General features: G+C 42.8%; 1 protein-coding gene and 1 pseudogene across 4 annotated transcripts in view; one reads left to right on the top strand and one right to left on the bottom strand.

Annotated features, from left to right (window-relative positions):
• SIL1 (SIL1 nucleotide exchange factor) overlaps positions 1–27789 on the bottom strand; it is a 238163-nt gene that overhangs the window by 169895 nt on the left and 40479 nt on the right. The window contains exons 1-2 of one of the 4 annotated variants that reach the window (XM_037061422.1): positions 20175–20204; positions 1356–1448 (exon numbers count right to left, since the gene is read on the bottom strand). In XM_037061422.1, coding sequence (XP_036917317.1) covers positions 1356–1448; positions 20175–20189 — 108 coding nt within the window. In that variant the 5' untranslated portion in view covers positions 20190–20204. Of the gene's footprint in view, positions 1–1355; positions 1469–16797; positions 16858–20174; positions 20205–27789 lie in introns of those variants that run through there. The other 3 variants (XM_037061416.1, XM_037061431.1, XM_037061441.1) reach the window with 3 other exon arrangements.
• LOC118997679 (mediator of RNA polymerase II transcription subunit 6-like) lies at positions 19765–20549 on the top strand (annotated as a pseudogene).

The following is a 27789-nucleotide window of genomic DNA, read 5'->3' on the forward strand; positions in this document are numbered from 1 at the left end:
TCATTGCTCTTGAAGAAGAGGACAAAAAAACAGTACCAACAAAATTCTAGAGAACATTAAAAGTTCAAAAGGATTCATAACTCCCAAATGTACATCCTCTCCTGCCCCACAAAGTGAGGAGAAATGCAGACAGAAAACAAATGACTTCAGAGACAAGGTGGAAGTTTGCCATAAGCCAAGAGGTGAACCTCATCTGAGCTGGACTGTCATTAAATTCATCACAGTTGTTATTTACACTTCAAGGCTCTCCTGCTCCAAAGCCTCCAGCACTTTACCCAACATTTAGTAGGAGTCCCCAGGGTTGGGGAAGGTTTCCAGGGGAGGGTAAAGCTGTCAGAACTGACAGTCAAGTCTTCCCAAGGGCGGAGAAAGAGAGGACATTAGGACCTGGTCAAGGGCAGGGTGTTGCCGAGACAGGCCAAGAGAAACTGGGCCAGGGGCCTTAGCATGCTGCAGCCAGGCCAAGCTCAGGACCTTCTCGGGCACTTTGTTTCTGTCTGTGCCAATGACAGAAACCCTAAACCACGAAGCCTAGGTTAATAAAGAGAGGCCTGGAAGGAACAGGGAGAAAAGAAGAGAGGAGAAGAGAATACAGAGATACAGACAGACTTGAGAAAGCACAAGGAAGACAGGAGCAGAGGAAGGACAAGTCTTCCTTCATGCTTACCACATAGGCACCAGCTCTTGGGGGAAACCCTGACCTTCCAGCTCTGCCCAAACTGGCTGCATGAATTTGGCCAAGATACTTAAAATCTCTTAGCCTTAGTATCCTCCTCTTCAAAATGAAAATAATTATAGTTGTCTATTTCATAGTATTATTGGGGGGATTAATTGAGAAGAGATATGAAGCACTTAATAGCAATCTCTAATACATGATACGTTTCATATTATTTTTTTAAATATTTTATTTATTTATCTTTCAAGGGGAAGGGAAGGAGAGAGGGAGAGAAACATCAATGTATGGTTGCCTTTCGTGCGTCCCCTGCTGGGAGTTGGCCTGCAGGGAACTGGCCTGCAACCCAGGCATGTGCCCTGACTGGGAATCGAACCACGATCGTCCGGTTCGCAGGTCTGCGCTCAATCCACTGAGCTACATCAGCCAGGGCCCGTTTCATATTATTAATATTATTATTATCATTATCATCATACCTTCCCCAAAGAGAAAATGTACTGTGAGCTTTAAACAGAGCCCAGAGGACTCAGGGATAGAGGGGATGAAATATTCAGACTTTGTGATCCAGTGCTGGCCACTTTCCTATAAGAAAAATAAAAGCTTACCCTACTCCCACAGCAGCCTGGCAGCGTAAAGGCTTTTTGGAACCCAACTGGGATCCCTCTTGTGATAAGATACTTACTGGGTTCTGATGACTGAAGCAGAAGGTGAAGCAAAAGGCCATCAGTAGCCCAAGCAGCATGCCCAGAGAAGCCATTCTAGATAGGACCAGGCCCTGGGGAGACATAGGGAGACCTGATGAATACAAACACAGAAAATGGAAGTTCAACAGGAAGCTTGGTGCCTGATCACCTAGCACTGCGATTCCATGATGTCACTTGTTCAATGAATGCCAGACATTTCCCACATAGAGATACTATAGGTCTCCTGCCACAGGGGTAAATCAATGTGACTGAAGACTCCATCTCCTGTAATGAAAATAATTATAGTTGTCTATTTCTACTCCTGTAAGGAGTACAGCTACCCAAGGGGAGACATGCCTTTATTGGAACTGAGCCAGTCCTGTCTCTTTCTTCCTCATTATCAACTTGATAACAGATTGTATAGGGTGAGATTGGCTATAGTAAGAAGAAAAGGAAACTAACCAATTGATTTGTGTATGGACAGACATGGGCCCAAATCTGTATAAGCCTTTATAACCATCCACTCCTAAACCACACCTGCAGTTAGACCTGAACACAGATGCTATCAGCATCCCCTAAACCAGCAAAATTCAATATTCTCAAGCCACAAAGCCTTTCACATCCCTTTTAAAACAGTCAAACAAGTTAAAGTGCAGGCCCTAGTAGCTATTAAAATGACACAAAGATAAAAGGATATCTCATGTTCATGGACTAGAGAGTTAATATTGTTAAGATGACAGTACTACCAAAACAATATACACATTCAATGCAATCCCAATTATGTTTTTTACAAAAATGGAGAAAACTACCCTCAAATACATTTGGAATTTCAAGGGACCCAGAGCAGAAAAAAACAAAGTTGGAAGACTCATACTTCCTGATTTCAAAACTTACTACAAAGCTACAGTAATGAAAATAGTGTGGTACTGCCATAAGAATAGACATACAAACCAATGGAATAGAATTCAGAGCCCACAAACAATCACATACGTGGTGAATTATTTTCAGGAAGAGTGCCAAGCATATTCACTACAGGAAGGACAGACTCTTCAACAAACCATCCTGGGACAATTGGATAACCACATGCAAAGGAATGAAGTAGACCCTTGCCTTACACCATACACAAAAATGGAACTCAAAATGAATCAAAGATCTAGATTTAAAAGCCAAAACTCTTAGGAGAAAACATAGGGAAAATCTTAATAACTTTACATTTGGCAATAGTTTCTTAAATATGACACCACAAGCACAGGTGATAAAATAAAAAAATAGATAAATTGAACACCATCAAAATTAAAATTTGTGTATCAAAGGACAATATCAAAAGAATGAACTTCTGGTCAAGATGAAGGCATAAGTAAACACAGGTTGCCTCCCTGCACAACCACAGCAGAAATTACAACTAAACTACAAAACAACTATCACCCAGAATTATCAGAAAATTTAGTTGCACGAAAATCCAACAACCAAAGAATTAAAGAAATCACATTCATCCAGACAGGTTGGAGGGGCAGAGATACACAGAGACACAGAATGGGCAGTCCCACACCCACGTGTGGTGGATAAAAATATGGAGGGGTACCTCGGGAGCAATGGATCCCAGCCCCACACCAGATCACCCAGCCCAGGGGTTCCAATGCCAAGAAGGGAAGTCCCCATAACTTCTGGCTATAAAAACCAGTGATGATTGGGGTGGCAGAAGAAACTGTGGGATTCTCAGATGTCTCCTCTTAAAGGGCCAGCAACGGACTTAGGACTTCAGACTCACTCCCTGTGGCCTCCAGCACTGGGGCAGCAGCTGAATGAGCACCCGTGGCATACAGGGAGAAAATGAAGTGTCCAGCATCACGGTGAGTGCCAGGGGACAGCTTCCTCTCAAACAAAACTCCAGAGGCCAAGCAGCAACATTGTCCCCTTTCTGGGCCTTCCCCCACACAGAGCAGCAGCATATCAGGGACTCCATCAGCCTAGTTTACATGGGCTGCCCCACCCTAGTGACTACCAAAGGATCTGCCCCGTCCAACTTATTGGTGAGCTTTCCTACAATAGGCCAGACTACTACGGGGGTCAAAACAGCTCTACATGATAGAAACAAACACAGGGAGGCTAACAAAATGAGGAGACAAAGGAAAACAACCCAAATGAAAGAACAGAACAAAACTCCAGAAAAAGAACTAAACAAAATGGAGATATGCAATCTATCAGATATAAAATTCAAAACACTGGTTATTAGGATGCTTAGGGATCCCATTGGGTATTTCAACAGCATAAAAAAAAGACCCAGGCAAAAATGAAGGTTACACTAAGAAAATTTTTTTAAAAATTACAGGGAACTAAAAGTGGAATGGAGGAAGCTGAGAATCAAATCAATGGTTTAGAACATAAAGGGGGGGGGGAAGCATTCAATCAGAACAGCAAGAAGAAAAAAGAATAAAAAAAAAACCCCAAGGATAAGCTAAAGAGCCTCTGGGACAACTTCAAACAAAGCAACATTAGAATCACAGGGGTGCCAGAAGGAGAAGAGAAAAAGCAAAAAGTTGAAAACTTATTTAAAAAATAATTAAGTACCAAAATACTTCCATAATTTGGTACAGGAAATAGGCTTACAAGTCCAGGAAGCACAGAGAGTTCCAAACAAGATGTATGCAAACAGAACCACACTAAGACACAACATAATTAAAATGCCAAAGGTTAAAGATAAAGAGAGAGTCTTAAACGCAACAAGAGAAAACAGATAGTTACATACAAAGGAGTTCCCAGAAGACTGACAGCTGGTTTCTCAAAAGAAACTTTGTAAGTTACAAGGGACTGGCAAGAAGTATTCAAAGTGATGAAAAGCAAGGACCTACAACCTAGATTACTCTACCCAGCAAAGCTACCATTTAGAATCCAAAGACAGATAAAGTGCTTCCCAGAGAAGGTAAAGCTAAAGGAGTTCATCAACACCAAGCCACTACTGTATAAAATGTTAAAGGGAATTATTTTTAAGAAAATGAAGATCAAAACTATGAACAGTAAAATGGCAATAAATTCACAACTATCAATAACTGAATCTAAAAAAAAACAACTAAGCAAACAAGCATGAGAGAAACAGAGTCATAGCTATGAAGATCATTTAGAAGGTTATCAGTTGGGAGGGGGAAGAGGGAGTATGGAGGGGAAAGTGCAGAGATTGAGAAGTACAAATTGGTAGGTACAGAGTAGACAGGGGAAGGTTAAGAACAGAATAGGAAATGGAGTAGACAAAGAACTTATATACATGACCCATGGACATGAACTAAGGGAAGGGGGATTGCCAGAGGGAATGGGGGGTACCAGGTAGAGTGGAGCAAAGGGGGAAAAAGTGGAACAATTGTAATAGCATAATCAATATATTTTTTTAAAAACAGAATGAAAAGACAACCCACAAAATGGGAGAAAGTATTTGTAAACATCTAATAAGAGTTTAATATATAGAATTTATCAACAACTCCATCAGCTCAACAACAGACAAGCCACCCAAATTAAAAATGGGTCCTGGCCAGTGTGGCTAAGTTGGTTGGGCATGGTCCCACAAACCAAAAGGCCACTGTTCAATTCTGGTCAGGGCACATGCCTAGGTTGCAGGCAAGTTGGAGCACGTGCCTGGGTTGCAATCTTCTGGCATACACATGAAAGGCAACATCAGTATCACTGATGTTTCTCACCCTCTTTTACTCCCTCCCTTCCCCTCTAAAATCAAGAATTAAATTAACTTAAATTAAAGATGGGCAAAGGACTTTCTCCAAAAAAAAGATACACGAATGGCAATAAGGATATGAAAATATTACCAACATCATTAACCACTAAGGAAATGCAAATCAAAGCCACAATGACATAACCCTTTAGATCCACTACAATTCAACAACAACAACAACAAAAGAAAATGACAAATTTTAACAAGGATGTAAGGAAACTGGAACCCTCATACATTGCTGGTGGGAATATATAATGATGCAGCTGCTATGGAACACAATAGGGCAGTTCCCAAAAAGCTAAACATAGAATTACATATGATCCAGCAATTCCACTCAGTTGTACATATTCCACCCAAAAGACATGAAAAAGTGACTCAGATACTTCCACGTGAATGTCAACAGCATTATTCACAATAACTAAAAGGTGGAAATAACCCAAGAATCCATCAACAGATGAATGTATTTTTTTAGTGTAGTGTATACATACAATGGAATATTATTTACATGTTTAGTGTAGTGTATACATACAATGGAATATTATATACATACAATAGAATATTATTTACATGTTCAGGATTGAACCTCGAAAACATTAGACCAACTGACATAAGCTAGACATAAAATTACAGATACTATATGATTCTATTTAAATGAAATATCTAGAATAGACAAATTCAGAGACATATGAAGCAGGTTACAGGTTACTAGAAAAGTTACTGGGCACAGAGTTTTTGTTTGAAGTGGTGAAAATGATTAAGTCAGTAAACTAGAGTGAAAATCAAGAGAATTTAATCCAAATTGACAAATAATCTAGGAAAGGCAGAAAAACAAAATAAGAGATAAAAAAAGAAAAGGTCTTAGAAAACTTCAGCACGTCAGTATTAGCCCAAACCCTTATAAAAGGTTTGTGTGGTGATCACTCAGCCTCTATATACTTTATTAGGCAATTTATTCAATAGAGGCTTAACTGAATTAATGATGGGGGAATATCTCTTAAGAGTACAGTGTTTACCTTTTCTCTTTCCTATTCCTGCCATACTCTTCCATGTTCTACCTCAAGAAATTTGTCCTGTGACAAGACTGCAGTGGTACTGAAAGCCCTGCCTGCACCCACTCTTAGAAGTTATTACCCTCTTGCCCAGCCTGCCCCTTCTCAAGGGCAGACAGAAACATTCCCTAAGGACATCTGGAGCCATGAAAGAAAACAGTCCTGCTGGACCGGCACAGTGCTAAAAAAGCACAGCCAAATGGAAAAGCAAAGGCTTGGGTGCTATAAATAGCTGCTACACTCACCCAGCAGCAAAAGCCTTTGCTTTCTGCCAGTATCTCCCCTCTTTTTTTGTCGATAAAATGGACCAGCTGAATGCCATATAAGCTTCCCCCAGCAACCTGGCTCCCTGGGGCACCAATCACATTGAAAGGCAGGGAATGAGTTCACAGTGTGGGACTAGGTTCTGGACAGGTGCCTGGCCGTGCCTGGGTGTGAGGGGATTGGGAGCCTGACTGGATGAGGATGAATGAGGTGTAGGGGCTGCCACATCAGGAGAGAGAAGGCTGGAAGGGGATGTGGGTCCTAAGATACTTTTCTTACCCCTGCAGCCCTGGCTGTGGGGAAAAAAAGGAAAAAAATGGAAGTAGGGGGCTCAGAGCATTAGAGGACAACACACAATAAGGGAGAACAAAGATTGACCCCAAAGCCACAGATTTCCTTTCACCTACATGAGATTGTATATGCATGTGTATATGCATGTACACACAGAGTTAGATGCTCTCTTCTGACAGGTATAAACACTGCAACTGTTGCTGGGCAAAAACATGAGGAGGAAGAGATAAATGAAAATAAAGATGTCAAAGGCAGAGACGACAAATCAGCAGGAGCAGGAAGCCCGGAAGGGACGGAGGAAGAAGAGACTGGGGGCAGCTGATGACGCACAAACAGCAGCTTCCCCACTCCTGGAGTGAGGAAGGGAGTGAGGGAAGAGATAAATGGTAGCTTCCACAGGGCTCCCAGTGCCTCCAACTCCCGCACACACATTAACACCCCCAGAAGCATTTTCTGCCAATACTAAGAATGAGAAGTCTCCCCAATAATTCTAAATGGGCTGCACACCTGACAAATTTATTACCTCCATATATGTTTTTCCATGAAACGGGGAGAGAGAGAACATGGAGGGTGCGAAGGTGCGTGAGGAAAGACCTAGATGAAGTGAGACTGGGAGAAAGGAGTGAGACAGTTTATCAGGCTTTGCAGGGGCACCCAGAGGGCAAGTGCAAACTCTGCAGCAAGCAGGCATGGATAATGGTGTCCTCTGTCCTCTTATGGCCTGGCATGCAGCCATATCACCTCCTCTCCTCCCTGTTCAGGATATGGCAGGTGGACAACAAGCAGACATTGTTTTCCCTGGGCTTAATGCTGAAGCTGGGAAGACAGGAGGAAAGAGGGAAAGGGGAAGTGGCACACAGGTATGTTCTGCCAGGATGGCCCACCAGCTCAAGCAGGGACCTAGGCAGCAGCAGCAGCAGCAGCAAAAGAAAACCTCAGACCCTGACATAAATAAAGCCAGAGTCAAGGCAACACTTTGAGGCACAGGTTGGCACACGCGGCCTGAGGTTGGCACCCTCTGCAGACCACTTACCACGCACTAACCGTGGGTTCACCTCATCAACTGCCTCTACACATCCAGTAAACAAACCCTCCTTGGCTCTCAATGGACAGACCTACACCTTTATTTTTACATCCTCCTTCCAACTTAGAATACGATCTTTCAGTCCAAAAAAGGGAAACATTTCAATGTTCCTTAAATATCCTTGGGCTTTGGGACAAAAGAGATAAGGTACTTGAGATGTCCATTTTCCTATCAAAATTGGCCATTTGTAGGCTGTACTTCCACTTAAATTCAGGTTGGATGCTCTCAGCATCTGTACTGCCAGTTTACTGCAGCCAGCGCAGATGACAGGAGTGTGGCAGAAAGGCTAGCCATTACTTCCCTCGGTGCCTCATGCCCTCCACTCACTCAGACAGGGCTTGCGGAGGGTACTGGGCCCTAGGTAAATAAGACACCCTCCCATAACTGTCTTCTCTTAAGTCAGGGAAGGATGCAGGAAGCCAACAAAAGAAGGAAGACTGGGCTGCTGGCAGGCCCCATGGACACTGTCTGCTTTCCAGTGTCGGGGCCCAAGCACAGGGGACCAGGAAAAGGTCACAAAGGTCCTCAGTAAGCAGAGCTACTACCTCAGCAGCCTGTCTGGGAGCACTTGGGACTCCATCTTATAAAATGCTTATGCTCTTAACCAACACTCTATGTTCATGTATTTGTTTCCCCAATTATTTTGAAAAAAGTAAAAGGGCAAGAATTCCTACCTTCATTTTATAAGGAGAAAATTGAAGCAGAGATAAGAACATTGGATAGAAAGTGTAGTACAGTCATAGCTTGGTACTCATCAGCTTCAGAACTCGTCAAACCCTGTGCTCATCACATTTTGATGAGAAAAGTAATGTTTCAGCACTCTCGGCACTTGCTCAGGACTCATCCCACTTGCTAGAACGTGTATGTGTCACTACGCCACCCCGCGAGAGAAATCTTCATTACCCATTGCTTGCTTGCTACTTGGTGCCCCTCTCTCAGGATGAAGCAGAGGAAGACGCATCAGTCTCATGGTAGCTCCTGACGAGTGCAGAACCCCCACATATTCATCATTACTTGTCCTATACTTTGTGCATTTTAAGTGCTAATCACGGGTCACAAAAAGGTTAAGAGTGATACCACCAAGCCTAAAAAGCAGTTAATGAGAACCATAATCAAAAAGAAAAAAGAGATAGTAGCTAAGTATGAAAGTGGTGTGAATGTGACTGATATCATTCGTATGTTCAAGATGCGGAGAACGACAATCTCGATGATGGTGAGAAATAAGAAAGCAATTAAAGCAGCCAACATTGCTAAAGGTTTAAAGTCTGTGAGTAAGCAACGTTCACAGACATTGGGAGAAGTTTGAAAAATTGCTTTATATCTAGATTAATGAAAAACAGCAGGTGATAGAATTTCTGAGGCAATAATTTGCAAGCAAGCCAGGCAACTGCATGCTGAGCTGTTAAAAGACAAGCCTGGAACAAGGGTATGAGAGCACTGAAGTATCTAAAGCCAGTCACGGATGGTTTGATAAATTTTAAAAAAGAACTGGCATTCATGGTGTGGTAGGCCATGGAGAGGTAGCCAGTAACAACGAAGAAGTTCCGGAGTTTAGGGAGTAAGTAGAAGCTGAGGGTTTTGTCCCTCAATAAGTGTTTAACTATGATGAAACTGGTTTGCTCTGGAAGAAAATGCCTAACATCACTCAAGAGGAGAAGGCATTGCCAGGCACAAGCCGATGAAGGACAGGCTAACTCTCTTGTGTGGGAATGCTAGTGGGGACTGAAAACTTAAGCCTCTACTAGTGTATCACAATGAAAACCCACAAGTTTTCAAGAGAGAGAATGTGATAAAAAGCAAGTTACATGTGATGTGGAGGGCCAATACCAAAGCTTGGGTGATGAGGCAGTTCTTTCTAGAGTAGATGAACAAAGTTTTGGGCTCCAGTGTGAAAAAATATCTGCAGGAAAACAAAATGCCTTTGAAGGACTTTGTTAATTATGGACAATGCTCCTGCTCACCTTCCAGGCTTGGAGGATGACTTACTTGAGGAGCTGAATTTCATAATCGTGAAGTTCTTGCCCCTAACACAACTCCTCTCTCTGCTCCAGCCCATGGACCAGCAGGTCATTTCCAACTTCAAAAACCTATACGACGAAGGTCCTTTTCCAGAGGTGTTTTGAAGTAACCTCTGACACTCAGAGAGTTCTACAAGGACCATTTTAATATTCTCCACTGTGTTACTTTCACAGATGAGGCCTGGTGTAGTCTCTTACAAGACCATGAACTCTTCCTGGAAGAAATTGTGTCCAGAAGCTCCAAGGGACTTGGAAGGCTTTAAGGATGATCCTGGTAGCCCAACAGTGGAGTATATTGTGTCTCTGGGCAGGTCCATGGGCCTGGAGGTCACTGATGAAGATGTCGAAGAGTTAGCGGAGGAGCACAGAGCAGAGCAGAGCAGAGCAGAGCAGAGCAGAGCTGAGCGCTGAGGAGCTGCAGGAACTTCAAAAGGAGCAGCAACAGACAGGACTGAGGAAATTTCTTCCGTGAGGAGGAGGGAAGGGAGGAAGCCTCTACTGCACTGATAAAAGAAATGTGCAGTAAATGGGCTGAAGTGCAAAACTTTGTGGAAAAGTATCACCCAGACAAAGCCCTAACAAGCCAAATGTGGACCCGTGTAATGAACAATGTCACATTTTAGAAACATTTTGAAACACTGAAACAAGTTCCTCTTGATAGGTTTTTAGTGAAACTCCCTGAGTGAGTCTCCAACAGCGTGCAGTGAAGCCAAGGGACAGGAAGCAGAAGAAACCTCTAAGAAGTCACCTGAAATTGTCTTGAAGAGAACTCCTCTTCCAACACTAACTCCTCTCCTCCTCCTCTACCTCCCCACCATCCCATTATGCCAGGAACTCCTCTCAGTACCAGTAAAGCTAAATTTTATTTTATTTTATGTAATTAATTGCTCTTTTATCCATGTCTGTTTAGTTTTAAGGTTCTGTATTTTTTAAAAGACACCTCATTACTTAATATTAGCCCAGTAAAATGTGACAGTTCTGGGGAACTTTCACAAATTATTTCTAATTACATTATTTCTTATGGGAAAAATTTATTCAGTACTCATCAGTTTTGGTACTCATCACAAGTTCAAAAATGATTCCAAGTACCAAGGTACCATTGTAGAGCTGGATTTAAAGGCAGACAGACCTAACGCCAATTCTTGGCTCTGCCAATTCCTAGCTATGTGATATTGGACACTACTTCACTAGGCCTCAGTTTCTTTATCTGTAAAAATGGGTATAATGAAGTAAGAGCTCTTATTTCAAAGAGTGTTAGGGAGGATTCAATAAAACAATGTGTGGAAAGTGCTTGGTATAGCAGCTGGCACCTAGTTATCACACCTCATTAAAGCAGGGACAGTAACTTTCTCCTGGACCAAAGGCAGTAAGGGTAAAGTCAGGCACCCTGGAACCACTCCCCAGAGTTCTTGCCTCTTGCAGAATCTACATACCCTCTAAGCTGACCCCACACCTGAAAGTTTAGAACCAAAGCCTTTTGTTGGGTATCTACTGCCACGAGGTAAAGGAAACAAATGTTAGAGAAAGACACCCCCCTCTTACTCTGTAGCTGAAAATAGAGAGACCTAAGCCAGTTTTCTGCTGAGCCCCAAGAAAGGCCCAGACCACTCAGTGTTTTTCCCAGCATATTAGTGTCCAGAGAGCCAGGCCAAAATCATGTAGTAATGCCAGCTGCAGCAACAGCTGTAAAACAATTTTCCGCTTTACAAACTGAAGGTTAGAGGATGCGCTGTTCTCACAGACACACATTCATTACTATTTATGGGCTACACAAACTCATATAAACACACACACACACAGAGTCACTTGCCTCTACACAGACAGAAACTCACTGCCTAATTTGAGCAGGCAAATATGAAGCTGAGGAAACAATGCAAAGAGGGCACTGAAAGGGCAGCCCTGACAAGAGAGAACAGTGTTCAAAGGCTTAGGAAAAGAAGTGAATTTTTAAAGAATTTAAAAGACAAGAGAAATAAGTTTGGAATAGGTAAACAGGCTTCTTCCCCCCTAAGACAAAAACTAAACAAAAATTCAGGAGGTAGACAGCAATTAAGTGAAAAAAGCTTTTGAACAGGAAAAGAAATGTGACTTCTAACCCTCCTGGACCATCCTTAAGCCAGGATGGTCCAGAAGAGTTAGACCATTTATATAATGGGAACAGAATCTGCCCCAAATATTAAAGTCATGCCTAGGGCCAAGCGAATGGGGACTGCTCTCAACAAATCCAAAGCACCCAAGAAATAAATTAGAGAAGGCTATTGGAGGATAGAAGGTTCACAACTAAAGCCAAAATCTACTTGTGTAGCCTGGCCCTCTCCAGACGATCCTACTCAGCCACAGCCTTCAAAGAATCTGAATGCTGGAACGGAACCTAAAACTCATTCTTCACTGGGACTGCTAAAAATCTGGAAAACACAACAGGGGCTCAATATCTATCTCCAAATAAAATAACCAGAGTTCAATGCCTTTCAGCACAGAGCTTGTCAGTAGATCCAGGAAGACTCCCGCAAATTCATACGTATTGAAGAAAAAAAGGTAGAGAGGGCTAGCCCTGGACAAGAATTCTGATGCCATCGACACAGAGGTAGTAACCAAAACAACAAAAATAAAATCCCTATCTTAGAGAGAAACCATAGAGAGACAGAAACCATAGAGAGTCAAGAAGAGTCTTCAAGTCAGGGCTGGAGGTTAGAAAAAGAAGGAGGAGCAAGGGAACCAGACAAAAAACAACAAGACTAGTGAAGAATGACACAGGTCAAGAGAGGAGAGAATCCTACAGTTACGGGCAACAGTGTCGAAAGATCAATCAGAAGGAGGAGAAAACCCACTGGAGTTGGCAATGACACGGCCAGAGGACCTTGAAAAGCAGGCGCACGAACAGAACACGTTGGGAGGCTGAGTAGCCGCTGCATTGGAGGTTCGGAGCCACTTCTCTAAATCCAGCTTTTCCAACACATTCAGTCGTCTTAACAACAACAGAGAACTGGCCCCAGTGGTCCTAGAGGGGGTTCTCTGATACCGTAAAATAGATTCTACCATGGCGTGTGCTACCTCCCTCACACACACATTCTCGAGACAGTAGTGGGCACAGTCACAACTGCAGAGTAAGGGGGCAGGGAAGCACACTCTTCAAGAACAAACTCCCTCAGACACAACTCCACCCTCTCTGAGCTTTCAGCCACGCCTCAGACTGCAGAAGCAGCTTTAGTCCTCACACTCTGCAGAGCTGTCTAATCGTAACTGTAGCACTTGGTGTGAGGGATGAAGAGAAACGCCCCAGTGACACCCAGGCCCCTAGCATTCAAGTGCAGGATCTACGCAGTGCAGAGGAAAATAAATTCATATAATAATCATAGTCAACATTTATAGAGCACTTTCTATGTTCTAAGCAAAGTTCTAAACTCATTTGTTCCTCCCAAAAATCCTCCGATTGCTGCTCATTTTGCCCATGAGGAAACTAAAATTCACAGAGGTTAAGTAACTTGCCCGAGTCCACACAACCAGAGAATGATAGAATGAGGATTAAAAGCCAGTTTGGTCCCAGAACCCACGGGCTCATTCCACAGACCATGCTGCCTTTCCATTGGTCTATGAAATCAGCCACAGAAACTGGACTCACTTTATTTGCTCTGTAACAGTGTGAATAAAAAGTATACATTTTGTGTCAGGAGAGAAATTTTTAAATGAGCTGGGACCTCTTGTGGGGAGACCCACCTCTCTCCAAGTTTCTGCACATCACACATGCACATGAGTGTACACACAACACACAAACACACACATTTCAACTACTTAATGCCCTTGGCACTGCCCTGCCCACAGCAGAGGCACAGACATTCAAGAGGAAGAAGGCCCTTAACTCAAATTGCAGCTAGGTCACTGGCACCCTGTATGGCTTGGCCTTTTCACTACCCATCATTCAGGTTTCCCAGCTGTACAGGAAGCAAAAGCATCCTTACTTTCCCTCACAGAGCCCAGCACCATGTGCTCCCCTCATGTATAACCAACTGTCTTACAAAAATTCAGCAGAGAGGAAGAAAGAACTAAATATGGTAAAAGTTGGCCAAGATGATATCCAAGCTCATTTCCAACCAGTCTACAAACCTGACATGCCATGGTTCCCCAGCCAGGAAACATATAGGACAGCATTATTTCTACATAGCAGATTGAAAAAAAAAACCAGAGCCCCAAAGGTGAACGGGGCTTGCCTCAGCACACCAGCAAGTGACCAGGTAAATTACAGAAATACCCCAGACCTGGTCAATGTACTTTCCAGTAAGCCCTAGATTGTAAACTCCTAGAAGACTGTGAGCAAAGAGACCTATTCCTATACTTGCTTCCTGACCCTGACTGAGATCCTGAGAGTGATATAATCCTGCGTCTGATGATAACAAAGGTACCAGAATTTCCTCTCTACTCCATCTCCACTCCAGTGTAATGAAAATAATGCACACTCTGAATTTCAACTCAGGTCTTCCCAACTAGTTGTGGGAGTTTGGGCTAGCTGCTTAACCTCTCCAAGGTTCAATTCCTTCATCTGAAAGGGGACTTGATAGTAACTATTTTGTAAGATGGTTGTCAGTACTGAGATAACTTGAAACACACAGCACAGTACCTGACGCAAAGTGAAGGTTTGAGAAGCTTTTAATAACCATTGTTAGAGCAAATTCTGAGCAACGGACAGGATAAACAAAAGCGGAGAGGGCTTCACCCTCCCAGAGAGTTGTCTTCTATTCTAGTGATCAAGCCTCTCCTTTGAACCCAGTTTCCCTGAGCCACAGGTCTGCCCACAAACCTGAACTACACTCTAGGTGGCTACAGAGGCACTCCCATTAAAACCTTCCATCGATACTGGCTGACTCTGCATCGGTGCCCACTGAGGAACAGCCACTTCAGACAGAGATCTGCCATTTTAGAGCCCCGCTTCCTGGTGACTCGGGCCTGTGTCCAAATTCCTGCTCCTACTCTCCTACCTCTATGGGGGAGTCGGAAGAGCAGGAGCAGTGAGGACAAACCTAGACAGCTTAGACAACCCAAGACAGGGTCAGTTATCACCCAGGGGGTAAGGACCCCAAGGCCTTCTTCCCTCTCCTTTTAAAATAATAACTAGATTGCCTGACAGTATAAACAATGGGCTTTCCAAAGAATCCCAGGGACGTTCACACACTTATCCACACATCCCAGAGTTCATCATTCCTTACCCGTGCGGTGGTCAGGGACTCTAAGTGCAACTATAATAGGATGGAAGGTACAACTTCTGGTCTATAGTGCCACATGGACTATCTGCAAATCAGTATGCACACCAACCCTTATTCTGCCAGCCACTCTGGCACTCTGGATTACAGGTATTCAGCATTCACACTCTAGAAACCTCAGAAAGATATGTTAGCATCAGCCTCAGTCCCCTAAGCACAGTGGGCACCATACTATGAAACAGAATGTAGAAAAGATACCATCACTGGCCTCAGCTGATGTCCTGTTTACAACCAGTAGATAGCATAGCTATAATATTTGAGTCTCAGACAGTACAATATTAAAAAGAAGGCCCTCTTGAGGAATATGCCATGGGAAAATAGATACTGTCCTGGGCAAGTTGAGACACAAATTATGACTTTGAAATGATGAGATGAGCAACAATTAGGATGCGCCTTAAATTAACTGAGGATCCCCTAGAAAACATCATTTACTTACAGAAACACTGAGCAGCAGCATGAAGATGGGTCACCAAGCCCAGAACTCGCTACTACCACGTTGGCATTGGCTGTGTCTTCCAGGTAAGTCAGCAACTGAAACATCATATTTCATTTCTAACATGACTGAGAGTCCAAGGCTATTTATAATCCCAGATCCTTAAAAACTTAAAAGGAGGATGAATTTTTAAATGTACACATTTACATACGTGGGCAGAAGCACAAAAATCAGATGCCTCTCAACACAGCTCAGGGAACCGTAACTCACGGCTTTCACAATCCCACCCAACACCCAGAGAAAATCCAGGCGCCTTCTCTGAGAGATGGTGGGAGGCTGGGTAGGTAGCCAAGAAACAAAGAAACCTAAACTCAGCACTTGGCAGGACAATTAAGGAGCAGAGAATTTTAAGTGTATTGTTTCTGACGCTAAATATGTCTACATTTATTACCAATTTGGGATCAGAAATCACATTTAGTTCTGCCATGACCATGCACTAAAAATATTAAGCAGAGTATTATTGCCTAGGAAACAGCAGTCCTCTCTGTTACAACAGCCCCATTTCACAGCTGATTCTGCATGGTCCTAGGCCTCCTCACCCTGGGCTTCACTAAGCCCAGTTATAACCAGAACTACCACTGTCCTGCCAAGGCATCACTTACTTTTTAAAAGGCAGCAACAGGAGCCAGGGCTAGAGACTATACAACTTCCTCATCCTCTCCCAGGCAGTGCTGGGTAGTCAGTAAAGTTCCATTTCACAGGTAGCAACGAGAACCCACCTGACTGGGAGCTGTCCAAGGGCAAGGACAACTGTCCACACAACCCACTGCTATATCTTCATTGCTCAGTACTGTGCCTGGCACTCAAAAAATATCTGTTGATTGAATAAAATCAACAATCTAAAAAGAGGTCATCTGAAATAGCACAATGGAAAATAATATCATTGAATAGATGAAAATATAGACTATGGTGATGCACAAAAACAGGTAAATAAAATAGGTGTGCAGAAGCAGAACACAACAGCACACATACATGAATTACTACTTTGAAAAAAGTGTGTGTGCCACCTCTATGATTGAGGAAGAAGTCATAATTATTGAAAGCTGTGCTCAATGGAGTCTTTCTTCCTGAAATGCTAGATATATGAGAAAACATTTAAAATAAATATTAGTCTCAATACAGAACCAGCTCCATTGCCTGCTGACTTGATCTGACCCCTGGGATGGCTCAAAGGCCTTGTTCTTACTCAGCAACCCTAAGAACAGATCGTCCATCCAACAGCCCAAGAAAAGAGAGAGCACAAGGGAAAAACCACAATCTTAAAGACCAACTTACTAACTTGACCCTTCTGCCAGCAGAGCTCCCAGTCTGCATCAACAGTATGACTGGCTCCCTAAACAAGTGGCCAAGATGGACGTCTAGAGACAAAAAAAATATGGAAGAGTTGACCTGACCCAGTTTCAAGGCCAGAGTTCCAAATAGGTATCCTCCCGCCACACAGATCAGAGCCAACTAGCCAGCAAAGTGCCTGTTAAGGGTAGCACTATACCAAGCCTTCTAAAATCCCAAAAAATATTTAAAAAGCCCAGAAAACTCATTCTCTGAGGCCATAATTACCCTGATACCAAAGGAAGACCAGGACCCTACAAAAAAAAAATAGGAACAAAAAAACCTACAGACTAATACTCCTTATGAATATACATGCAAAAATCCTCAACAAACCAAATTCAGCAGCATATTAAAAGGATTATATAATACAATCAAGAGGGATTTATCCCAGGAATTCAAGAATGGCTCAACCCATGAAAATTAATCCACTTAATAAATTACATTGATAGAATAAAGAAAAAAAAACACCTCATCACCTCAATTTATACAGAAAAAAAGCATTTGACAAAATCCAATATCCTTTCATTACAAAAATACTCAATAAAACAAAAATAGAAGAGAACTTCATTAACATAATTAAAGGTCATATATGAAGAACCCACAGCTAACACGACACTCAATGGCAAAAGACTGGAAGTTTTTCTCTTATGATCAGAAACAACACAAAAATATCTGCTTTTGCCACTTATTAAGCATTATACTGGAAATTCAAGACAAAGCAATTACATCAGAAAAAGAAAAGGTATCCATATTGAAAAGGAAGAAGCAAAACTATATTCACAGATGACATGATCTTATATGTAGAAAGCATTAAAGAATCTATTTTAAAACAGGACTGACAGAGACTTCCGCCAAGATGGAGGCATAGCTGGAAACACTGTGCCTTCTCCCACAACCAAGTTTGAATAAAACAAAGGTTTGGAGAAACAAAGACACAACCAAAGGACAGAAAATTGAATTATACGGAAGTCCGACTACATCTAACCGTTCAACGGGGACGGTAAGAGGGGCGGAGCCAGCAGCGAGCAGGGTCGGGCAGGACAGGGCCCCCGACCCAGGCACGCAGGCAGACGGGAACCAGCTGGGGTGCGGGGCAGACCGCGGGCGCATATTCGCGCACAGTGAGACAGACCACGCAGGCCCCAGGGGGCAAGGGCTGACGGCGGTGGCATACTCGCGAGCAGTGGGACGAAACGCGTGGGCCAGGTGACGGCAGCAACTGCAGCACCGGTGAGGGCCGTGGGGGCAGGCGGCGGACAAGACGCCATAGTCCCTCTTAGACCCCGCCCCCACATACAGCATCACAACCCAGCGACTTAGTTGCCCTGCAATACCAGTGAGAGCCATTGTCCCTCTTTGGCTCCGCCCCCACATACAACGTCACAACCCAAGAACTTAGTTGCCCTGTTCTAGTGAACATTTTAGGGCTCTGATCCTGCTATGGAACAGGCACGAACAACCCGAAAGATGGCACAAGAAAAACTCAAAGTCCAAGAGCCAATAACTCTCAGCGACCAAGAAATTGCCAGCCTCTCAGAAGCACAATTCAGGACACTATTTATCAGGATGCTCACAGAACTGGTAGATTATAGTCACAAATTAGAGGAACAAAGTCACAAATTAGAGGAATATATGAAGGCTAAACTAATTGAAATGAAGGGAGATGCACAGGAAACCAATAGTGATGGAAAGGAAACGGGGACTCAAATCAATGGAATGGACCAGAAGGAAGAACAAAACATCCCACCAGAAAGGAATGAAGAAATGAGAATTCAAAAAAATGAGGAGAGGCTTAGGAACCTCCAGGACATCTTTAAACGTTCCAACATCCGAATTATAGGGGTACCAGAAGGGGGAAAGAAACAGCCACGAGTGGAAAACATATTTGAACAAATAATAAAGGAGAACTTCCCCAGTCTGGCAAAGGAAATAGACTTCCAGGAAATCCAGGAAGCTCAGAGAGTGCCAAAGAAGTTGGACCCAAGAAGGAACACACCAAGGCACATCATAATTACATTAGCCAAGACCAAAATGAAGGAGAGAATCCTAGAAGCATCAAGGGATAAGGGGACAGTCACCTACAAAGGAGTACCCATCAGACTGTCAGCGGATTTCTCAAAAGAGACCTTACAGGCAAGAAGGGGCTGGAAAGAAGTATTCCAAGTCATGAAATCCAAAGACCTACAGCCAAGATTGCTTTATCCAGCAAAACTTTCATTTAGAATGGAAGGACAGATAAAGTGCTTCTCAGATAAGGTCAAGTTCAAGGAGTTCATCATCACCAAGCCCTTATTATATGAAATGCTAAAGGGACTTATATAAGAAAAAGAAGATGAAAAATATGAACAGTGAAAGGACAGCAAACACACAGTTATTAACAACCACACCTAAAACAAAAGCAAACCAAGAGGACAGCTAGATCAGGAGTGGAACCATAGAAATGAAGAACACATGGAGGGTTAGAAACAGGGGAGTGGGAGGAGGAGAAGGGGGGAGAAGGCACAGAAAATAGCATAGATGGTAGGTAGAAAATAGGTAGTGGGGAGGGTGAGAATAGTGGGGGAAATATAGAATCCAAAGAACTTGAGACACGTGGTTATAAACTAAGGGGGGCAGAATGGTGGGGGAGGGAGGGTGCGGGTGGAAGGGATTGAAGGGGGGGAATAGAACAACTGTAATGGTATAATCAATAAAATATATTTTAAAAAAAAGACTGAAAAAAAAGACTGACAGAGCTAACAAAGTCAGCAGAGTTGCAGATACAAAATCACTCAAAAATCAATTGTATTTTTATACACTAGCAACAAATAATCCAAAAAAGAAGTTAAGGAACTAACTCTAGCCCTGGCTAGTGTGGCTCAGTGGATTGAGCACTGGCCTGCAAACTGAAAGATCACCAGTTCAATAGTTGTTATATTTTCTCTGTGCTGGAAAATGAGCCCTTGAACACTTTTGGAATTATGGCAGTGGTGAATATCCAAGATAATCTGCTGGGAATTTCTTGGGTTGACACCTCATGGATCCCCACTTTGAACAATGGAAATGTCCTAGGTTACTTTTCAGAAAAAAGAAATCCCTTTTACAACACAACATGTAATGATGAACTGGTCAAAATGCAGAGACTAACATTAGAACACTTAAATCAGATGGTTGGCATGGAATACATCCTTTTACATGCTCAAGAGCCCATTCTTTTTATTATTCAGAAGATACAGCGGCAGTCCCCTAACAAAGGTATCCCACTGGGCTGATTACTGTATCATTGCTGGAGTGATCTGTGAGGCACCAGACTTGGGACCAGTTATAAACTCTAGAGTGCTTACTGCGGTGCATGGCATTCAGTCAGCTTCTGATGAAGCTATGTCATATCGTAGATATCATCCTTCCAAAGGGTATTGGTGGCACTTCAAAGATCATGAAGAGCAAGAGAAAGTCAAATCTAAAACCAAAAGGAAAGAAAAACCAAGCTCTATTTTCCAAAGGCAACGTGTGGATGCTTTCCTCCTAGACTTGGAACAAAAATTCCCACCCAAATTTGTGCAGCAAAAGTCTGGAGAAAAGCCTGTCCTGGTGGATTGGACAAAGAAAGAGGCAGAACCTACACCAGAAACTGTAAAATCTGAGAAGGAGACCACAAAGAATATCCAACAGACAGTGAGCATTAAAGGCCCCCTGAAAAACAAATGAGACTTCAGTGAGTATTGAGTAAGAAAGAAGCTTGTAAGACTTTTTGTGTATTATTATACCTCATTACTGTGAAATGCTCTTGAACTTTAAAAGTTCTTTGTCACAACCCTCTCATTTGTATAGAATGTAATTGTTCTTTAAGAAAGGATATAAGGACTCTTATGCTTTTGATATGAATAGTTGTTTGTACCTTTTGCTACCTTTCCCCTACAGGACTTGATCAGCCTCCTCACACATATGTATACTGCTTTTAAGTGTTTAAAACCAAATAAAGGTATTTGTCTAAATTTAAAAAAAGATCACCAGTTCAATTTCTGGTCAGGGCACGCGCCTGTGTTGCAGGCAAGATCCCCAGTTGGGGGCATGTGAGAGGCAACCAATCAACGTATTTCTTGAGCACTGATTTTTCTCTCCCTCTCCTCTCCCTAAAAATAAATATTTTTTAAATTCTTAAAAGAAAATAACTCCATTTAAAATAGCATCAGAAAGAACAAAATACTTAGAAATAAATTTACCAAAGGAAGAGAGACTTCAAACAAGGTGAAAGACTTATACACTAAAAATTACAAAACCTTGCTAAAGGTATTAAAGAAGACCTAAATAAAGAGACATTCTGTGTTCAAAAATTAAAAGACTTAATATTGTTAACATGACAATACTATCCAAAGCGATATCCAGATTCAATGCAATCTCTGTCGAAATCCCAACAGCATTTTTTGAAATAATGGAAAAACATACCCTAAAATTCATATGGAATTTCAAGGGACCCTGAATACCCAAAACAATCTTGAAGAAAAACAAAGTTGGAGGAGTCATGTCCGAATTTCAAAACATTTCACAAAGCTACAGTAAACAAGACAGCATGGTACTGACGTAAATATACACTCTCACATCTGTAGTCTGATTTTTAACAAGGGTACCATACTAAAGATAAATCAAAAAATGTAACAGTTATAAAAAATTATTGGAAGAAAACGTAAGGGCAAAACTTCATGACCTGGGATTGGGCAACAGTTTCCTAAATATGACACTAAAAACAGGAGACGAGAGAAGAAATATGTAAGTTAAACTTCATCAGAATTTTTAAATGAAGGATTTTATTTATTTTTAAAGAGAGAGGGAAGGAGAAAGAGAGAGGGAGGGAGAGAGAAACATTGATCAGTTGCCTCTCGCACACCCACAACGGGCCCGCAACCCAGGCATGTGCCCTGACTGGGAATCGAACTAGCAAATTATCAGTCCATGGGCCAGCGCTCAATCCACTGAGCCACACCTGCCAGGACAAAAAGTCCACTTCTAATACCCAAATACCTGAAAAATAGTGATTCAGACAGATACTTGCATGTGAATGTTCACAGCAGTCAAAAGGTAGCAAAAATCTAAGTAACCATCAATAGGTGAGTAGATTTTTAAAACAGATTTTTAAAATGTGATGCATATGGGGTTGGGCAAAAGTTGGTTTATAGTTAGGAGTTGAAGAAACAGTTTATTCTTGTATTATTTATTAATTATTATATTATTTGTTATTAACCCAGTTATTATTAACCTACATTAAAATGGAATATCATTCGGGACTTCCGCCAACATGGAGGCATAGGTGGAAACACTGTGCCTTCTCCCACAACCAAGTTTGAACACAACAAAGGTTTGGAGAACTAGGACACACCCAAAGACCAGAAAACTGAACTATACGGAAGTCCGACAACTACGAACCATTCAACGGGGACAGTAAGAGAGGCAGGGCCAGCAGCGGAGCTGGGTCGCGCAGGACAGATCCCCCGACCTAGGCCTGCAGGCAGCCCGGAACCAGTCGGGGTGTGGGGCAGCCTGACTGCAGTCGCACATTCGCGCACAGTGAGATGGACCACGCAGGCCCCAGGGGGCGAACCCAGTGGTGGAGGGCTGACGGCGGTGGCACACTCGAGTGCAGTGGAACGAAATGTATGGGCCTGGTGACGGTGGTGGCTGTGGCGCCGTTGGGGGCCGAGGTGGCTGGCGGCAAACGGGAAGCCATTGTCCCTCTTTGACCCTGCCCCCACATACAACGTCACAACCCAGTGACTGAGTTGCCCTGCTCTGGTGAACACCTAGGGCTCCAATCTTGATACGTAACAGGCACGAACAGCCCAAAAGAAGTCTCAAGAAGAACTCAAAGCCCCAGAGCCAATAACTCTAAGCGACTGAGAAATTGCCAGCCTCTCAAAAGCACAATTCAAGACACTATTTATCAGGATGCTCACAGAACTGGTTGATTATAGTCACAAATTAGAGGAACATATGAAGGCTAAACTAATTGAAATGAAGGGAGATGCACAGGAAACCAATAGTGATGGAAAGGAAACGGGGACTCAAATCAATGGAATGGACCAGAAGGAAGAACAAAACATCCCACCAGAAAGGAATGAAGAAATGAGAATTCAAAAAAATGAGGAGAGGCTTAGGAACCTCCAGGACATCTTTAAACGTTCCAACATCCGGATTATAGGGGTACCAGAAGGGGGAAAGAAACAGCCACGAGTGGAAAACGTATTTGAACAAATAATAAAGGAGAACTTCCCCAGTCTGGCAAAGGAAATAGACTTCCAGGAAATCCAGGAAGCTCAGAGAGTGCCAAAGAAGTTGGACCCAAGAAGGAACACACCAAGGCACATCATAATTACATTAGCCAAGACCAAAATGAAGGAGAGAATCCTAGAAGCAGCAAGGGATAAGGGGACAGTCACCTACAAAGGAGTACCCATCAGACTGTCAGCGGATTTCTCAAAAGAGACCTTACAGGCAAGAAGGGGCTGGAAAGAAGTATTCCAAGTCATGAAATCCAAAGACCTACAGCCAAGATTGCTTTATCCAGCAAAACTTTCATTTAGAATGGAAGGACAGATAAAGTGCTTCTCAGATAAGGTCAAGTTCAAGGAGTTCATCATCACCAAGCCCTTATTATATGAAATGCTAAAGGGACTTATCTAAGAAAAAGAAGATGAAAAATATGAACAGTGAAAGGACAGCAAACACACAGTTATTAACAACCACACCTAAAACAAAAGCAAACCAAGAGGACAGCTTGATCAGGAGTGGAACCATAGAAATGAAGAACACATGGAGAGTTAGAAACAGGGGGGTGGGAGGAGGAGAAGGGGGGAGAAGGCACAGAAAATAGCATAGATGGTAGGTAGAAAATAGATAGGGGGGAGGGCGAGAATAGTGGGGGAAATATAGAATCTAAAGAACTTGAGACACATGGTAATAAACTAAGGGGGGAGAATGGTGGGGGAGGGAGTGTGCGGGTGGAGGGGAATGAAGGGGGGGAATAGAACAACTGTAATGGTATAATCAATAAAGTATATTTAAAAAAAGGAATATCATTCAGTTATGAAAAGAAATGAAGTTCTGATACATGCTAAAACACAGATGAATTTTGAAAACAGTACGCTAAGTGGAATAAGCCAGACACAAAAGGATAAATATTGTATAATTCCACTTATGTAAAATATCTAGAATAGGCAAGTTCATCGAGATGAAAGTAGATGAGAGGTCACCAAGGGGTGAGTATAGGAAATTTTTACCTTTCTTAAAATGATAAAGCATAATATGCCAAAATGTTGTGTATATTCTTCTACCTTCAATATTAAAATGGCTACACAAAAATTCACAAATTTTGATAAGTTTTTTAAAATGCACACTGAGCCCCAGCTGGTGTGGCTCAGTGGACTGAGTGCCAACATGCAAACCAAAAGGTCACCAGTTTGATTCCCAGTCAGGACACATGCCTGGGTTGTGGGACAGGTCCCCAGTAGGGGGCATATGAGAGGCAACTACACACTAATGTTTCCCTCCCTTTCTCCCTCCCTTCCTCTCTCTCTAAAAATAAATAAAATCTTTTAAAAGTAAAAATAAAATAAAATGCCACTGATATAAGAGCTTTCATAACACAATCTAACAAAATTGTTTTGAATGAAGGTAAAGACAACTAAGCACTACTAGAGCCATAGTACGGAAAAAAACAAACTTTTTGGCCAATCCAATACACATTCCCTGATGGCAAGGACTCCTTCCCCATCCACTGTTCCTCCCCTAGCTAGTGCAGGTCCTAGGACACAGCTGACACTCAATAGAAGTATGGCTGATAAATAAGTGAATGAATGGGTGGGTAGAGAGATGAACACCTTAACCAGAATAATGACACTCACCGTGGCAAGTGTGCAGATTTTTCAGGGAGGGAGACATTACAGGGCTTGCCAACTAGGCCAAAGTCAACTTGTTTGTCTATGGGCAATTCAGCTTGTCTGCAGTTCTATAAACCAAACCCTAGCCCTGGACTTTCAACTCACTTTCCCTCATTAACCAATCAACAATAGTCCAGTGCCTGCTTTCACCTAACAGGATGCAGTCCTCATATCAAACCCAAAGCTTTAGATTCTGTGCTGGGATTGAGTGGAGGGAATGTGGCATTAGTTTCCAACTTAAAGTATTCCTCCCAATCTCAGACTTTATTCCCAACAATTAAAATGGCCTCATCCCAACCCTGATTGGCACAGCAAGAGGCCATCCCATTAACAATTTACTGCATAAGCAGTACAGAGGAGGAGAGCAATCAGCAAAGGAAACAGCTGAATTATTTCAGCAGCTGTAAATATGTTCTCTCTTCCCCCTCCTCCTTCAAGTCCACTGTGCCCACAATGAACTTGGGTTTGTCAAATATCTATGTCAACTGTAGTAACCAAACTTGAGTTCAAGAGGCAATATTAAAAAGCACTAATAAATTAATATTTAAATAACCACTTAATGTCAACAAAATCTAACTTTTTGAAGATTGTATTTTTATTGGTAATTGTTTTCAGAGAGAGGGGAAGGGAGGGGAAGGGAGGTAGAAAGACAGAGAGAGAAACATGGATCAGTTGCCAGCTGCCTCTGACACGCCCTCAGTTGGGGACCCAGGCCAGCAACCCAGGTATGTGCTCTGACTGGGACTCTAGCCTGGCAAAAATCCAACTTTAAACACCCCTCAGTCTACTAGTTATTTAACTAAATTCCCTAAGATCCCTGGACACTGGCACAGAGCACAAGGCCCTGCGGAGCAGTTCCCCGGCCCTGGCCTCAGCAGTCTGGAAGGGGAGAAGCCCATATCCCTGGAGAAGCGCCAGCAGAGCTCCGTTTTCTTCTAGAGTCTCCTAATGAGGTGGTTTCTCTTCATAGCCCTGCTGATCTCTGCAGGGCAGCAAAAACATGGCAAACACATTCTGAGCATGGAAAATTGCCAAACCAGGCTACATTTTTTTAAAGTGTACCTTTTTAAAGTACACATAAACCCAAGACAGACACTTTTGCCTCTAATATTGGTTTTTCTTAAGAGTGGTGTATCACAAGACATTCGAGGATGTGTACAAGAGAGATACAACAGGATTCATAACAGCAGCTGGGGTCAGGGGGCTCTGCCAGATGCCACCCAACAAATCCCAGCCTGCCAGGAGTCATCAGCCTGCAACTGACACGGGTACAGCTCAGCCAACAGCAACATCCTGGACTGGAGCCTCTGGGTTCCAGTGAGTGAGCTTGTGATGGGGATGCCGGCGAGACCCAGTAGTCTCTCCTGCCACAGCAGACTCTATGGGGATGATTTGCCAGCCGCCTTCTCACAGCCTCAGATTTGCTAAAACGGAATGCCGTGCCGGCTAGTGACCGGCTCAGATAAATAGAACCTAGAAACAATCGGCCTCATAATCAGCCTCCAGGCAGAGTATGTTTGGCCAATAATCAATAAGCATTTGGAGCCCAAGTTAGGGGCAGCAGATGCTTTGAACCCAATTCCACTGGGTCATGAGTAAGACTATCATTTTAAGAGTATCAACAGTGTGAGAGATGCCAAGAGGCCCTCCCTTGCCTCACCCCTACAGCAGGGGCTCCGGTTCTTCCTAGTTTCCTTACAAAACTACCACCTCACCTTCAGTTGGCCTTACTCTTTTGTCTCTGTCATCACCGCCTTCCCTACATCTTCTTCTATTTTGCCTAAAGGGCCTTGCTCTGCCACAAAGTAGGCAATTTTTCCCAATTATTCCATCCTGATTCTCACTGCTCAGGGATTCCACTTGTGATAGCTCTCCTTAAAACAGCTACTACAGCCTCTGGTTATGCCAACACAGAAAACACTGTAGAAGAAGCTTGGTTAGTATCACAGACTTTTACCCTGAAAGGCAATTGTTTCAATAAACAACAAGGCACAAACCCTGACTTCAGAGAAGCCAGATGTTTGGGTTGTGGCTCATGAAAACGTGGAGTGCATCCAGAAAAACAGAAGAGCACTATACCCATACAACCCAGACACACTGCTCACTTACTACCTGCAGCTTTACACCCGTGCCAAAGCCATTTCAAACCAGATGAGCAGTTAACAGCCACACCAATCCAGAAAAATATTTTTTTCAAAGACCTTGTTCACTCTCCCATATAGGAGAGCTAACAAAAAAACAAAAATCTGTGCACTATGAAAAGATGAAGAAATCCTTACTGCTTACTACAGAACATATATTCAGTTGTCACCACCTCAAACCAGCAGATTATTTATCTTTCAACACATATTTACTGAGACTTGCTGTATCCCAAACATGTGAAGTACTAGGGATACAAAGACTAAGTAAATAGGGATCCTGTCTTCCAGGAGCTTCCAGATGGACCATGGAGATAGATGAGTAAATCAGTAGTTATATAACAAGCGCTATAACTACTATAGGGTTGAAAGAGCCTGAGATAGCTAGAGGGCTCTGAGGCAGGAGAGAACAGATATCTCTACTAGGAGACTGGGGTCAAGGGAAACTTCCTGGAAGACATGAGCTTTAAAAATTAAAAGGGGGAAAAGAATCATCCAAACAAAGGCAGTGAGAAAGGCAACCCAGAGACAAGAGTGTGTTTTAAAGATGCAGAGGCATGAGACTAGGAATGAGCATATACTCCAACAACAGCTGGAGCAAAAGCCTTATGAGGAGCGGCATCATAATAGACAAGAAATCTTTTTGCCAGGCAGGCTGGATGAGTTTCAAACACATAGCCCACTGCACTGTCCTTTAGCAAACTTCTGGAATCTCCTCTTCAGAACAGCCCCTTGGTAAAAGGGAGACCAGAGAGAGCAAAATGGAGCCTGTTATAAACCTGCTAAGATAAGAGGTTCACCAGTGTTTGTGAACTCTACTTATGAACAAATTCCTTTGCCTTACAGTTGAGTATTTGTTGGCTCTTGCAAATTCTCGGCATCTATTAATA

Source organism: Sturnira hondurensis, unplaced genomic scaffold, assembly GCF_014824575.4.
Source record: "Sturnira hondurensis isolate 20B ecotype Veracruz unplaced genomic scaffold, ASM1482457v3 Scaffold0001120, whole genome shotgun sequence".
Taxonomy (NCBI): Eukaryota; Metazoa; Chordata; class Mammalia; order Chiroptera; family Phyllostomidae; genus Sturnira; species Sturnira hondurensis.